A 14,771-nucleotide genomic window follows, 5' to 3' on the forward strand; every position below is an offset into this window, starting at 1 on the left:
TTACAGTCTACAACCTCTAGCAAATTTGATGAAACTGGACAAAACTGGCCTGTGAAGCCTCCTTAAACTTTTCCAGAAAATCCAACATGGCAGAAAATCCAAAATGGTAGAAACTGTCATAGGGTGTGTTGGAAGCCAAGGAATCCAATGGTCAAAATTGGACATACGGATCAAAAGTTACATGCATAAACACACCTCAAAACTTTACCTATTGTTGGCGCTACAGCACTCAAGGTGCAAACATGAAACTTGGTGAAAAGAATCAGAGGGGTGTCCCCAGTGTGCCAGATTTCAAAACATTTTACAAGAAAATTTTATGGGCTGCCATAGACACGCTAGCCCTACCTAGAAGATGATAATGATAAATATACCTGCAAGCAGCAATGAGGGGGGCAAGCATCCCAGCAGGGCAGAGATGCCATTGCAAGTTGGTTTGATCATGTTAGAAGCATGACTAAAATGTAACCATGATCAGTGCCTATGTTAATCGACCAAAGACTGGGCGTAACGGAGATGAGCTTGGATCCTGTTTGTCATTTCCCTCTGAACTGGCTGTAATGAAAGAATGTTTTGGGGAATTAAAAAAAAATTAATAAATAGAAAAAAAAATCAAAATCACAGAACATTTTAAGGGTTGTTCAAAGGATGATCTATGCCAAGTTTGGTGGAGATTGGACAAAATACGTGTGGAAACTTTCAAGAAAATCTTGTCTGGCAGCTAGATCAATTACGTTGTCTTGAAAAGCTGGCATGCCTCAACCTTGGGACCTCCCACAGACACGTTTTTTAAAGACAAAGACAGCAACAGTTATGAGCTAAAACCTTTTTTTTTGCTTGTTTGTTTATTGCAGTGCCCCTCCTCATGCAGAAATAACACAAATGTGCTTCCTCAAAATGGGGTCCTATGTCCAGGTACCAAGGCTGGTTCTGATATATTAGTGCCTCTCAAAAAATCTGAATATCATGTAAAAGTTAATTTTAGTCATAAGTTAATTCAAAAAGGTAAACTTTCATATACTCTATATTCATTACACAAAGTGAAATATTTCAAGCCTTTTTTTGTTGTAATTTTGATGATTATGTCTTATAGCTCATGAAAATCAAGAATCCAGTATCTCAAACAGATGGCCAGATGGGTCGAACATTACTCCCAATCAGAGGTGGAAAAAGTACTGAAAAATTGTAATTAAGTAAAAGTATCTTCACTTTGCTTAAATTCTACTCAAGTAAAAGTACCCATCTAAAAATCTACTCGAGTAAAAGTAAAAAAGTACTCAATTTAAAATGTACTTTGAGTAAAAGTTACTTAGTTACTTTCAATTATTTGATGTAAAAAAAGAAAGGACAAGTCATAAATCAAATTGTTTTTAATGAACTATTAGTCCACATAATAACCTTTCAGGCAGTATTATGTATAAAGTTTTGTTTGGACTACCCCATACATTTTCAAGTACAAGTGGCATAACTTGTAAATTCTATCATCCATTTTTTTCTTTACTGACAAACGCCAGCTATTAAAGCCACTAAAGCAGACTTACTAAATGACACATATGAAACGTAAACCAACCAAACTCAAATGGCCCTTTTCCACTACCCTTTTTCAGCTCACTTCAGCTCGCTTCAGCTCACTTCAGCCCGACACGGCTCGCGTTTCGACTACCAAAAACCAGCACGACTCAGCTCGTTTCAGCCCTGCTTAGCCCCTAAAACTCGCACCGTTTTGGAGTGGGGCTGAAGCGAGCCAAACCGTGCCGAGTGAGGTTGGGGGCGTGAGCAGACACTCCCCTGTGCACTGACTGGTGAGGAGGCGTGTCCTCACATGCCCACACACGCCCCGCGAGCGCGCTGGGATCTGTAAACACCGCAAACCCGGAAGAAGAATAATTACGAATTATGAGAATTTCTGAAGCCTTATGCGCCTCGCCTCATCTATGCGCTCTTGCCAGTATCTGTTGGCGTTGTCGGTGACAACAAGCCACAGCACCAAGACCAGCAACACTAACGACTCCATGTCCTACATGTTTATTGTTTACTATTCGGGTCGTGAGACTACCGCTTAAAAGCTCACTGAATCAGTGACATACAGAGCATCGTGGATGAGTTCGCGGAGCGCAAGGCTCATCGTATGCCCTTCAAATAATGCGCGCAGTAGGCTATTGATGTTTTATTATGAGCCATGTACAGTATGTCGCCTAATGTTTTTTTGTTTCTGAGTTACATGTTCGTTTGAAGGACTTAATGTACAAAATAACATAGTTGCACCCCGTAGTGTTGAAATTGGTAAACACAGTGCATTCAGTGAGGTTTGCACCGCCCTCCTTTTATTTCTGACTCTTCCTGTCACCGTTGCAACCTCTGAGCGCTCATTCGTATGCCCTTCAAATAATGTGCGCAGTATAGGCTATTGATGTTTTATTATGAGCCATGTACAGTATCCTAATGTTTTTTGTTTCTGAGTTACATGTTCGTTTGAAGGACTTGATGTACTAAATAACATAGTTGCACCCGGTAGTGTTGAAATTGGTAAACACCGCAGTTGCGGACATTTTGTAGCCTAAAATGATGTTATGATAAGCTTTAATAAAGGGCCCGGTCATTTGCCCCGCCCCCGGCCCGGCTCTGACTTGTTCCGCCACTGTCACTGATGTCACTGTTTGCGCTGCTTAACGACATCACGTGACGTCCACCCACTTTCGCTAACTCCACCCAATGTGTCCACCCACTTCCAGCCAGCACGGTTCAGCGCGGTTGTAGTCGAAATGCAACTCCAACAGCCCCGCTCAGCTCGACTCAGCTCGACTCAGCACGGCACGGCTCAGCCGCGTTTGTAGTGGAAAAGCGGCAAAAGTGTCCAGGATTCTCATGATTTAAAGACAGCTAAGCGATTCCTTAGTAACACTGTGCTCTTCCTTATATAGAAAATCTCATCTCATTATCTCTAGCCGCTTTATCCTGTCCTACAGGGTCGCAGGCAAGCTGGAGCCCATCCCAGCTGACTATGGGCGAAAGGCGGGGTACACCCTGGACAAGTCGCCAGGTCATCACAGGGCTGACACATTGACACAGACAACCAATCACACTCACATTCACACCTACGGTCAATTTAGAGTGACCAGTTAACCTAACCTGCATGTCTTTGGACTGTGGGGGAAACCGGAGCACCCGGAGGAAACCCATGCAGACACAGGGAGAACATGCAAACTCCACACAGAAAGGCCCTCGCCGGCCATGGGGCTCGAACGCAGACCTTCTTGCTGTGAGGCAACAGCACTAACCACTACACCACCGTGCCACCCTTATATAGAAAATATAATTGACAAATTAACTGCATAATGTTTACAACCTGTCGAGAGGTAATGTGCAAACTATTTTGAGACCACCCCATAAAACATTTTTAAGCAAAGTGCCAAATTCTGAATTGTATGGTCCAATTCAAACACCACAATAAAAAAGAAAATAAAACCAAAATCAAACAATGTATCCAAGACAGTGAAAATGTTGAGCAATTCCTTATTAACAAACTGTGCTCTTTTTCTTTCTATAGCAAACAAATTATATCAATTGTCTTAATTGAAAAATGAACACACTGACTGCTGATAAAAGAAATGAAATAAAGTGCCCTGCCCACTCTGCCCACTGAATACTAAAACATTAAACTGAAAAGCTCTTGAGTTTCAGCAGGAGCTGATTCTCAAAGTTTGTTGCACTAATCTGTGCTCTCTTTGCAGTAAACAATAAACCAGCCGAGCTGAAAAGGCGCTCACAGGCAGCTGAGGCCGGAAGGCCTGTGTTGAGTTTCAGGGAAAGTATTTTTATTTTTGGAAAGGAGTTAAGAAGGTCCATGCTCTCTGAAACACAGGCAAGGTAGCCCTCTAACTCCCCTCTCCCCTTCTGGTCTTCATGGAGGTGAAGAAATCCATAGCACCCTTTTATCATTTTAACGTCACATTTAGTGAACATTCTCAAAGGCCTGCAAAGCCTGCATTCCCAATCTAGCTGTTATTTTGATGGCCTATCAGCTGGGCTGCCAACTCACGCAATGAGCATGAGACACACGCATTTGACTGTCTTCACATGCTCACACGCCATACCTCCGATTTCTCACGCTAGAAAAAAAATCTAGTTTATCTATCTGATCTAGGCTACCCATTGCGTCACACCAACCACTTGCGATCGATCAATTACGCCTTACGCACAGCTAAACAGGCAGAGAGGTGTTCCCTTCTGTACACACTCCCCTATGGGAGTTCCCTATCTAATGATGCTGCACTCGCCGGAAATTGGATAATTGCCTACCGTCAATTTAGAGGAAGAGGAGGGAGAAGAAGGTATCCGAGTTGAAGACGAGTGTCTCAGACAGGTTTGTACATATGCACGCCAATGTGTGGCGTTACTGGCGTAATTATGAACTTATAAAGTTTCTTAATCGTTTTAGCTTATAAGTGTTGTGAGAATATTTAATGCCATATCGAGAGCTGTGTACTAGGCATGATAAATCATTATAGGCCTACTGCCATGCCACAGCCTCTATCTTCCCCAACAAGCAGCACGGGAGAGCACCTCCTTACACGTTTATTAAGGCGCATTTTTAGTTTGTTTACTGTATGTTATCATACTTTATGACTTTATTTGAAGCCATACTGGAAATGTTGTAAAATAAAGCAAGTAAGAGATAATATTACAAATGCAAGAAGAGCCATTAGCCACCATACCTAGTGTTTATTTACAGGGTATTTATTTTTAATTATTTATGATGTATGTAATTGCTCAGTTAAAGTAAATAAAGCATGGTCACCTGTAATATCAAAGAACTTGACCGTTTTGCTGTAGGCCTGCCTACCACTCAGAGCAGGTAAGATTCAGAATAAACACAAGAAACTTGTCCTCCAGGAAAAGGCATGTTGTTGTGACTGCGTAGATTTATTAAACCAACATGACCATATGAATTCTTTCAAAGGTAAGATGTCCCGAAGGGTAAGACCACTGGCAGGACAAAAGTGGAATATTTTATTTTGACAGTCCAGCCAAGCCAGAAAAGGCAGACAGGACAGACAGAACAACAGACAGAAGAGCAACAAACAGGACAGACAGAAGAGCAGGTCTATAGGGCTACAGGAACATTGGCAGTCATCTGTAGTTTTCTAGTGTGGGGGCTTTTAAACCAAAACTTGGTGCTTTTGTTGGCCACAGGCTGAAGGCCTGGCAAGTCAGGGTGTGTAAGAATGTAGGTATGGCACAGCAGCCCACTCCAAAAATCCACCAGAATGCAGGAACATCTACTAAATCCAAAATCTCACCCCCCCACCCCCACCCCCCATTGTCCATCTCCAGCTGGATGACCCACAAACAAAAACACCAGAATGCAGGGGGACAAGTGAATATCAAACTGAATACAAAATTCCCACTTACTGCGTGGTGTGCGGAAAAATTTTGCCGTCAACCCCCCCCCAAAAAAAATCTCACTCCAAGGAATTTTGAAAAGTTGGCAGCCCTGCTATCAGTGACCTCCCAAAGCTCTAGTCTAGGCTACAGCTAACAACCCAGGAGCTAGTCTATACATGAATTAGGATTTTTTCATAAGAGACCAATTGCAACTAAAACCATGCACTCGTATTATTTCTGACTGTTGTTCTGATAAAACAAATTTGTAAACGTGAGGTGATTCATTTCATTTAGGCTACTTCACTTGAAACGTTAGTGATCAGTATGGATGCTTGGCAGCCAAAAGAATTGATAATGAAGGCACATTTTACTCAACAGTGGAAGGTTTTAACCAAAACAATAAATATAACGTTTGGGATACACAGGTAAATGCACATATCTACTTACCACCACATGCTTCTGCAGATTTGATGTGGAAGTTTTGGAGACTGATAGCTCTGTACAGCAGGGCAGGCACATTTTGCATTGCATTATTATGTTATTGCCTCATTTGCGTTTGAATGCAAAGTACTGGCTAAGATACGGCCAAGGATTTCCCTCGCTGTCCGGCGCATCTGTTCCACGGGAATTCTCTTCTTGGTAATCCTCAACCTCCTCCGTGACCTCCTCTATCTCTTGCTCGGCTACCTCGGCACCAGCCTTCATCCAACGATACATGTAGGCTCATCTCATCTAATTATCTCTAGCCGCTTTATCCTGTTCTACAGGGTCGTAGGCAAGCTGGAGCCTATTCCAGCTGACTACGGGCGAAAGGCGGGGTACACCCTGAACAAGTCGCCAGCTCATCACAGGGCTGACAAATAGACACAGACAACCATTCACACTCACATTCACACCTACGGTCAATTTAGAGTCACCAGTTAACCTAACCTGCATGTCTTTGGACTGTGGGGGAAACCGGAGCACCCGGAGGAAACCCACGCGGACACGGGGAGAACATGCAAACTCCCACAGAAAGGCCCTCGCCGGCCACGGGGCTCGAACCCGGACCTTCTTGCTGTGAGGCGACAGCGCTAACCACTACACCACCGTGCCGCCTTACATGTAGGCTAATATGGATATTCTGCGCCTGCGCCAGTTTCCTTTCAGTTCAGGCCAATTGTTTTTTTTCCCCTGCATTTAATTTTTTTTACTCAGTAACAGGTGGTTTTGAATGTACCGAAGTAAAATACTTGGTTCAAAATGTACTTGAGTAAAAGTAAAATTACCCATTTCAAAAACTACTTAAAAAATTACAAATTACACAAAAAAATCTACTTAATTACAGTAATGTTAGTAAATGTAATTTGTTACTTTCCACCTCTGCTCCCAATTATACTCTCAGGAATCGGTTGTTTCTGATGATGGCCTCCAGAGTACAGAAGAACTGCCCATCATGGAAGAACTAAGTAAGGCTTTAGATACCCTTGCACTGGGGAAGGCTCCAGGTGGTGACAACATCCCTGCTGAAGCCATAAAGTATGGAAAACCTGCCCTGCTCCAACCCCTGTATGAACTACTCTTGTCTCTGCTGGGAGGAAGGAGGAGTCCCCCCAAGACATGTGAGATGCCCTCACTGTGACAATCTACAAGAATAAAGGAAATCGCAGTGATTACAATTATAAGAGGTATCTCCCTACTGTGCATTGCTGGCAAGGTTTATGCTCACATCCTCCTGAACAGACTACAGCTCCTAGCAGACTGTATTTACCCAGAGACTCCGAGTGGCTTCAGGGCAGGCAGATCAAGTACAGATATGACCTTTTCCCTCCATCAGCTTCAAGAGATGAGCAGAGAGCAAGGCCAACCATTGTACATGATGTTTGTTGACCTCACCAAAGCCTTTAACCTTGTCAGCAGGAAGGGGCTATTTGAAATGCTCAAGAAGATTGGCGGGTGGCACGGTGGTGTAGTAGTTAGCGCTGTCACCTCACAGCAAGGAGAAGGGCCTTTCTGTGCGGAGTTTGCATGTTCTCCCCGTGTCCGCGTGGGTTTCCTCCGGGTGCTCCGGTTTCCCCCACTGTCCAAAGACATGCAGGTTAGGTTAACTGGTCACTCTAAATTGACCGTAGGTGTGAATGTGAGTGTGAATGGTTGTCTGTGTCTGTGTCAGCCCTGTGATGACCTGGCGAGTTGTCCAGGGTGCACCCCGCCTTTTGCCCATAGTCAGCTGGGATAGGCTCCAGCTTGCCTGCGACCCTATAGAAGGATAAAGCGGCTAGAGCTAATGAGATGAGATGAAGATTGGCTGCCCACCTAAGCTCCACAGCATGATCATGTCCTTCCACACAGGCATGAAAGGAACTGTCTAGTATGATGGTTTGTCTTGTGAAAGCTTTCTTACCAAGAGTGGAGTCAAGCAAGGCTTGCACCAACACTTTTTGGGATTTTCTTCTCACTCCTGCTGTCATATGCTTTTGACACATCTACTGATGGTGTCTATACACACCAGAATAAATGGAAAGCTGTTCAACCTTGCACGCGTTCGCTCAAGGACCAAAACCAGGACAATACTTATCAGGGAGATGCTCTTTGTTGATGATGCAGCCTTCATACCCCACACCGAGGATGCACTCCAGAGACTGAGTAACCATTTTGCTGATGCATGTAAACAATTCAGACTCATCAGCAAAAGAAAACAAATGTGAGTGTACAGGGTGCCATCAGTTCTCCATCAATCACCATCGGCAGTGACATCCTTGAAAATGTGGGCAGCTTTGTCTGCCTAGGTTCCACCATCAGCAATACCCTCTCGATGTTGAACTTGATCAACGTCTTGGAAAGGCCATCTACATGATAGCCAGGCTGGCTGATAGAGTCTGGGACAACAAATCCCTGACAGTACACACAAAGATCCGTGTATATCAGGCTTGTGTCCTCAGTACCTTACTGTATGGTAGCGAGACCTGGAGTACCTACATGAGGCAGGAGTGAAGGCTGAACACCTTCCATATGCAATGCCTTAAATGCATCCTGGGTATAAGCTGGCAGGACAGAATCGCACATGACATTCTTGAACGCGCCAAGGTCCCAAGCATGTATTCCCTGCTGAGCCAACACCATCTGCGGTAGTCGGGGCATGTTTGTCGCATGGAAGATAGGAGACTGCCAAAAGATATCTTGTATGGTGAACTTTCCCAATGCACTCGTAGAGTTGGACGCCCCTTACTCCGGTTTAAGGATGTCCTTAAAAGAGATCTTAAGGCTTGCATAGACAGCTGGGAACTTCAAGCCAGAGATCGACCTTCCTGGCAACAGGCTGTCTATAAAGGGATCCAAGAGGCAGACAGAAAGAGAGGTCTGCTTGCAAAGGAAAGAAGAAAGCAGAGGAAGCAAGGGGTATCAAATCCCAGTGTCCCTGAATTCACCTGCATCAATTGCAACAGGGATTGTCATTCATGCTTTGGCCTGCACAGCCATAGCAGACACTGCAAATCAAAAACATAAGATACATCTCCAAGGGCGCATTCAGCATGGTCTTTCAAGACTGTGATGCTGATATATATATATATCTCATCTCATCATCTCTAGCCGCTTTATCCTTCTACAGGGTCGCAGGCAAGCTGGAGCCTATCCCAGCTGACTACGGGCAAAAGGCGGGGTACACCCTGGACAAGTCGCCAGGTCATCACAGGGCTGACACATAGACAACCATTCACACCTACAGTCAATTTAGAGTCACCAGTTAACCTAACCTGCATGTCTTTGGACTGTGGGGGAAACCGGAGCAAACCCACGCGGACAACATGCAAACTCCACACAGAAAGGCCCTCGCCGGCCCCGGGGCTCGAACCCAGGACCTTCTTGCTGTGAGGCGACAGCGCTAACCACTACACCACCGTGCCGCATATATACACACACACACACACATATATCCCTTTACAATTTCTTTTTCAGGTATGGTTCCCAAAGCTAAATAAAGTCCTTCTGCTTGCCCTTAGAGATACAAGTTAGTCTCTCCAGCCCAATACAGGAGGATAACTCCTTTATCCACATTCCCATTGATGAAGTGTCCATAGTCTTCCAGCATAGTGCAATAACTCTCCTGGCTTGAAGAAGTCCAAAGTCCAGAAGTTTAGTTTGTTTCAAGGTTTGTACAAAGTCTTTTGGATTTGCGAGGCTCAAAAACTCACAAATTTTGGCACACTGATCAAATGTGCGTAAAACCACAAAGTTACACTGAGCAAGGGACTGGGCGTGGTCCCAGAGCTCAATAGCACCCCTGACAACAAGCTACGGTTGAGATGAAGTTGTTCGGATCAGCACAAGATTTGGTGTGATCGATACGCTTGTGATACAGGACAAAGTTCAATTAGTTGTACTTGACTCCGCCCAACAGGAAGTCAGTCATGTAGGATGGAACGTGGGATTTTGAAATTTTCCCACACTGTTTGAGGGGCTTACGATGGCTACAAACTCACGAAATTTTGCAGATACATTTGTCCTATGATACAATTTGAGGTGATATGGTAAGTCAGTCTAGGGGGCTTCATTAACTTCTAGTTCAAAAATACAGATTTGACACCTTGTACATATTTGAAAACTCATGAAATTTGGTACACGTCGGTCATGCAGACCGCTACTGAGCAATAGGGGCTTGACCCCAGGTGTGTCTGAGGGACTCCATAGTGCCCCCATATGTCATGGAGACTTATGCCCAGTATATAGTTTCACCTATCCATGTCAAATTTGGTAGGTGTGTGGAGTACCCCCAGCTGAACAAAATTGCCTGTATATTGCATCAGCCATACTCAAAAGGAAGTGAGATTTTTGGTTTTGTGCGTTTTGACACGTGTTACATTTTAACAAACTCCTCCTCGGCGGTCTGTTGGATCCATGCCATATTTGGTATGCATCATGTCAAGATGGTGCTAATGTTAAATTGCAAAGGGATTTGCAACATATCGCAAGATGTTGAAATGGCGAACCAATAAATTTATACATTACGCCACGCAAACAGGAAGTGAGTCATAAATTCACCGTGTATTGCCTGATACGGCTCAAACCTCACAGGTTATAGGATACCATGGTTCTGAAGATTTCCACATGTCCAAAGACACCCTCTGGTATAGCGCCACCATTTGGACATGGACAGTAAAGACTCCATTATCAAAACACGTGTTACAGTTTGATGTACTCTTCCTAGGCAGTTGGTTGGATTCATGCCATATTTGGCATCAGTTATGTCAAGATATTGCTGATTTTAAATTGCAAAGAGATTTGTGATATCTTGCAAGATGTTGAAATGGCAAACCAATAAATTTATGTCACATGAACAGGAAACGTGTCATAAATTCACCGTGCATTGCCTGATATGGCTAAAAGTTCAGAAGTTATAGGATACGATGGTTCTGATGATATTCACATGCCCAATTTGATCCTCTGGTACAGCGCCACCATTTGGACCTGGACAGTAATGATTCCATTGCCTAAAAATTTTGACTCACGAAATTTAGTACCACATCAGTCCTGGCCACTGCTACTCAGGAATAGAGGCTTGACCCTGGGTGTGTCCATTGGACTCCATACCGCCCCCACATGTCACTGACACTTCTGCCAGGTATATAGTTTCACCTATCAGTGTCAAAATTAGGAGGTGTGTGGGGTGCCCCTAGATGAACAAAACTGAAATGCCCATTGTTTTAGTCAATTGACTTGCGACAGGATTCATGATATCTTGCATGATGTTGAAATGGTGAACCAATAAATTTGTATGTTTCACCATGCAAACAGGAAGTGTGTCATAAATTCACCATGCATTGCCTGATACAGCTAAAACCTCACACATTATAAGACGTCAAGGTTCTGATGATATCCCCATGCCCAAAGTGAGCCTCTTGTGCAGTGCCACCATTTGGACCTGGACAGTAATGATTCCATTGCCGAAAAACTCATACTCATGAAATTTGGTACACACATCAGTCCTGGCCACTGCTACTCAGGGATAGAGGCTTGGCCCCGGGTGCAATGCCCTGTTGTTTTTGGCATGTCCTCGTGTGTGAGGGCCCTTTATTGCAGCTAGCTGCAATATTAAATAAAATTGTTTTCTGATACCATGTCCATACAGTAAATATTGCATATATATTTAATCTATGAGGCAGTAGCCACAAAAATGAAGCACAATACAAAAATGAACAAATAATTAAAAAAAACAGAAGTAAAATACACCAAGTGTCTGTACTTTATATTATTCTACTTTTAGTTTTCGAAACTGAAACCTCCGAACTGAGGCTGACATACACACGCTGTCGCCATGACTGAAACTCTTATTTCCCGGAAATGGGCCGGCGCTAGAGCTCAGTGGAACGCGCTTTCCCTCTGTAATAAGCATAAACATGTCTGAAAGTGATTTCTTTAGTCTAGTCCATTTATTTACTTGTAGCTTTCGTCATCTTTTCAAAACAATTAGTTTCAAGAATGCATGCCACTGCAGAGAATATTATAGAGTCAGTGTGGACACAAAAGAAAGCAGTGGCGCATATGTCGTCACACATGCAGTGACGCTGACCTATAAATTGCTGCAATCTCATGACAGACAAGCTTTTAATGATTTTTTTAACAGAATTCAGACGCAAAAAAAAAATCTTTTTTGAACTAATTTTTTATTTATCAGTGAACTTTACAACCTATTTGAGCATATCATACACAGAAAACCCAGGATTTTATGATGTCATTTTTGTAAGACTAGCACTTTAAGGCAAAATCTACTCTCAAACAATCTTTAATATTTTTAACCTTTCTATATTAATAATGTTACCATAAAGTACTTTCACAAATCCATTGAAACTGTTTTAAATAATAGGTGAATATAGGGGAAAATTATACCTTAAATAATAAATCCTGATCTACTTTTCTTTTGCAGTAAACTCCAGCAGACCACCTTTCTGACTCTTACCTCAATATCTTTGTGCTTATTGTGCCGTTATCTAGCCAGTAACTTACAACATGAATCAGGAAAAAGGATTACATCCCAATTAGCTAACCCTGTTTCTTATGAAAACAGCTGGTATCCAAAAAAATGTGATTATACAAAGAAATGTATATATTAAAAAACACTTCTTTAAAATCATACAATAACTTATTTCCTAACAGTGCATATATTTTAATCATTTCTGTCTATTCCATTAAAAAAGTTCAAACCTGGACAACTCACCTCTGCACTCTCATAAATGATACAAATGGGGGAAAAATTAGATAAAATGATAGATGGGAAAATAATTAATGGCCCTGTCAAATCACACTAAAGGAAAAAGAAAAAAATATAAGGGTCCCCTAAAGAACATAATTATGGGTCTTAAACCCTGAGGTCATGGTAGTGAGCTAGCTGAAGTGTATATGTTTTTTGTGTGTGTGTGTTCTACCTTCGTAAGGATTTTTGACTCTGTGGCTACACACTGCACGGTCACGAGAACCTTTAGCAGTGGAAGACTGATGATGCCACAATCTTCCTCACACACCTCCAGAAGAACCTCCACACATGCCAGTAGCTGCTCAATATACACGGTCTGAAAAGAATGTGTGAGACAGAGATATAAAATAGATCTGCATGTGGATGTACATTATCTATCTATTATTTTTTAAAAATAAAATATACACACAGTTGCAATCAGAAATATTCAACCCCCCAAAGATTTTAAGGATTTATCAATTCAAATTTTTTCAAAGAGCAAGATTCTGCTTTGGATGACTTCTTTACGAGTTGAGTGATACATAAAATCAACACAAAAAAAGTATAATGTCGTATTTGTGTGTAACAGTATATTTTGTTAAGATAGCCATGTCGCAATTATTCAGCCCCTATATAATATTGTTGTTTTTAAAGCTTTCTGACAGTTTTTATGGCCAAAAGTGGAGGTGAAACATAATTAAGCCTTTCGGAACTCTATAATGATCCTTCATTTGCTTCAGCTGTAATGCATATATACATGGATTAAAGCAAAAAAAAATATTTGACTGAAAATTTACGGGGGGGAGGGGGGGTTATGGGTGGATTTCGATGAAATTCTGAGAATGGTTAACTTAGAACTGATAACTTTATTATCAATTAATTAATAGATTAATATATTCAATTTATTGCACTCTCTTTCCATTGCTTCCATATATCATTTTTTTGTGGCAAACCACACAAATGCAAGCACCTTTTTTGCTCCGCCTACTCAAGCGAGTAGGACGCTTCTTTGCTTTGCTCCTGCTTGATCTTTATTTTACTTTACTTTCTCATTTAATTTCCACAATTTTTTCATTTTATTTTTCATCTTTATAAGTTGCTTTTAAAACAAAATGCCAGGGGGCAAAAAATCCAGGAGATCTTGCAGAAAATGCACAGAACTAGAACAGAGGATTTCTATCCTGGAATCAAAGATTGATGCCCTGCCAAAGACGGACAAATTAAGAGCGATATCTCAGGAAAGGAGTACAGAAACAGTGGCTGAGAATGCAGAGATTGCACCCCGACAGGCCGATGACATTGCAGATCGAGTGGATGAATTCATCGATCTAACAGGGCAAAATGTGAGTACAGAAAACTGGCACATGATGGGTGGCAGGCCCAAAAATAAAAACAGAAGAGTAATTACCTCAACACCAGTTCGTTCTGATACTATGCAACCCATGCTCCACAGCCATGCTATTAAAAATAGAGCCAGGTCTACAAACTACAATAGGATTTACAATCCTATGGAAAATCCACAGCCCATAAGGCTTCAGAACAAATTTGAATGCCTCAGGGATGTGGAAGCGGAATTTTCAAGCGGACAAACACATCATAGAAAGAGATCGTACCACAACCAAAGAGCTGTGGGAAGAGGCAAAAAGCAGCTCGTAACACCACCTGATCCCACAACCCTTGTTCTTGGTGATTCCACTATAAGACATTTAAAAGGACATGGGATGATTATTTGCTGCCTTCCAAATGCATCCATCTCTGACACCAAAGACAGCATTTTGAAACTCATGTCCGAGCATAAAACTATCAAACGTATTGTTGTGCATGTGGGAGCAAATGATGTTTTCAGAGAACAGCTGTTTGTCCAAGATGATTTCAGAAAACTTTTTTCTGATCTCTATAAGACTGGAATACAATCTTTTATCAGTGGCCCACTCCCTGCAAGGGGAAGCTTTACATTTACTCGACTCTTCAGTCTTAACACCTGGCTTGGAAAAACTTGTTTTTTATTTGGTATGAACTTCATAGACAATTTTAACCTTTTCTGGAATCGCAGAGATAGCCAAATAGCACTGAATTCAGCCGGATTGGGACCAAAGTTTTAGCGGATCACTATAGCCTCGCTCTACAACATGCAATTTTCTCTCAGCCAACATTGAGGAAAACAGTTGATAAGATATCACAG

At 42.3% G+C, this 14,771-nt stretch overlaps 1 protein-coding gene across 3 annotated transcripts in view; it reads right to left on the minus strand.

The window, feature by feature from the left end:
* Positions 1–14,771, minus strand: part of LOC132868506 (dynein axonemal assembly factor 5-like) — a 231,838-nt gene that overhangs the window by 53,850 nt on the left and 163,217 nt on the right. For all 3 annotated transcript variants that reach the window (XM_060901430.1, XM_060901429.1, XM_060901431.1), the window contains one exon: positions 12,783–12,926. In XM_060901430.1, the coding sequence (XP_060757413.1) occupies positions 12,783–12,926 (144 nt within the window). The remainder of the gene's footprint in view (positions 1–12,782; positions 12,927–14,771) is intronic.

Source organism: Neoarius graeffei, chromosome 20, assembly GCF_027579695.1.
Source record: "Neoarius graeffei isolate fNeoGra1 chromosome 20, fNeoGra1.pri, whole genome shotgun sequence".
Classification (NCBI taxonomy): Eukaryota; Metazoa; Chordata; class Actinopteri; order Siluriformes; family Ariidae; genus Neoarius; species Neoarius graeffei.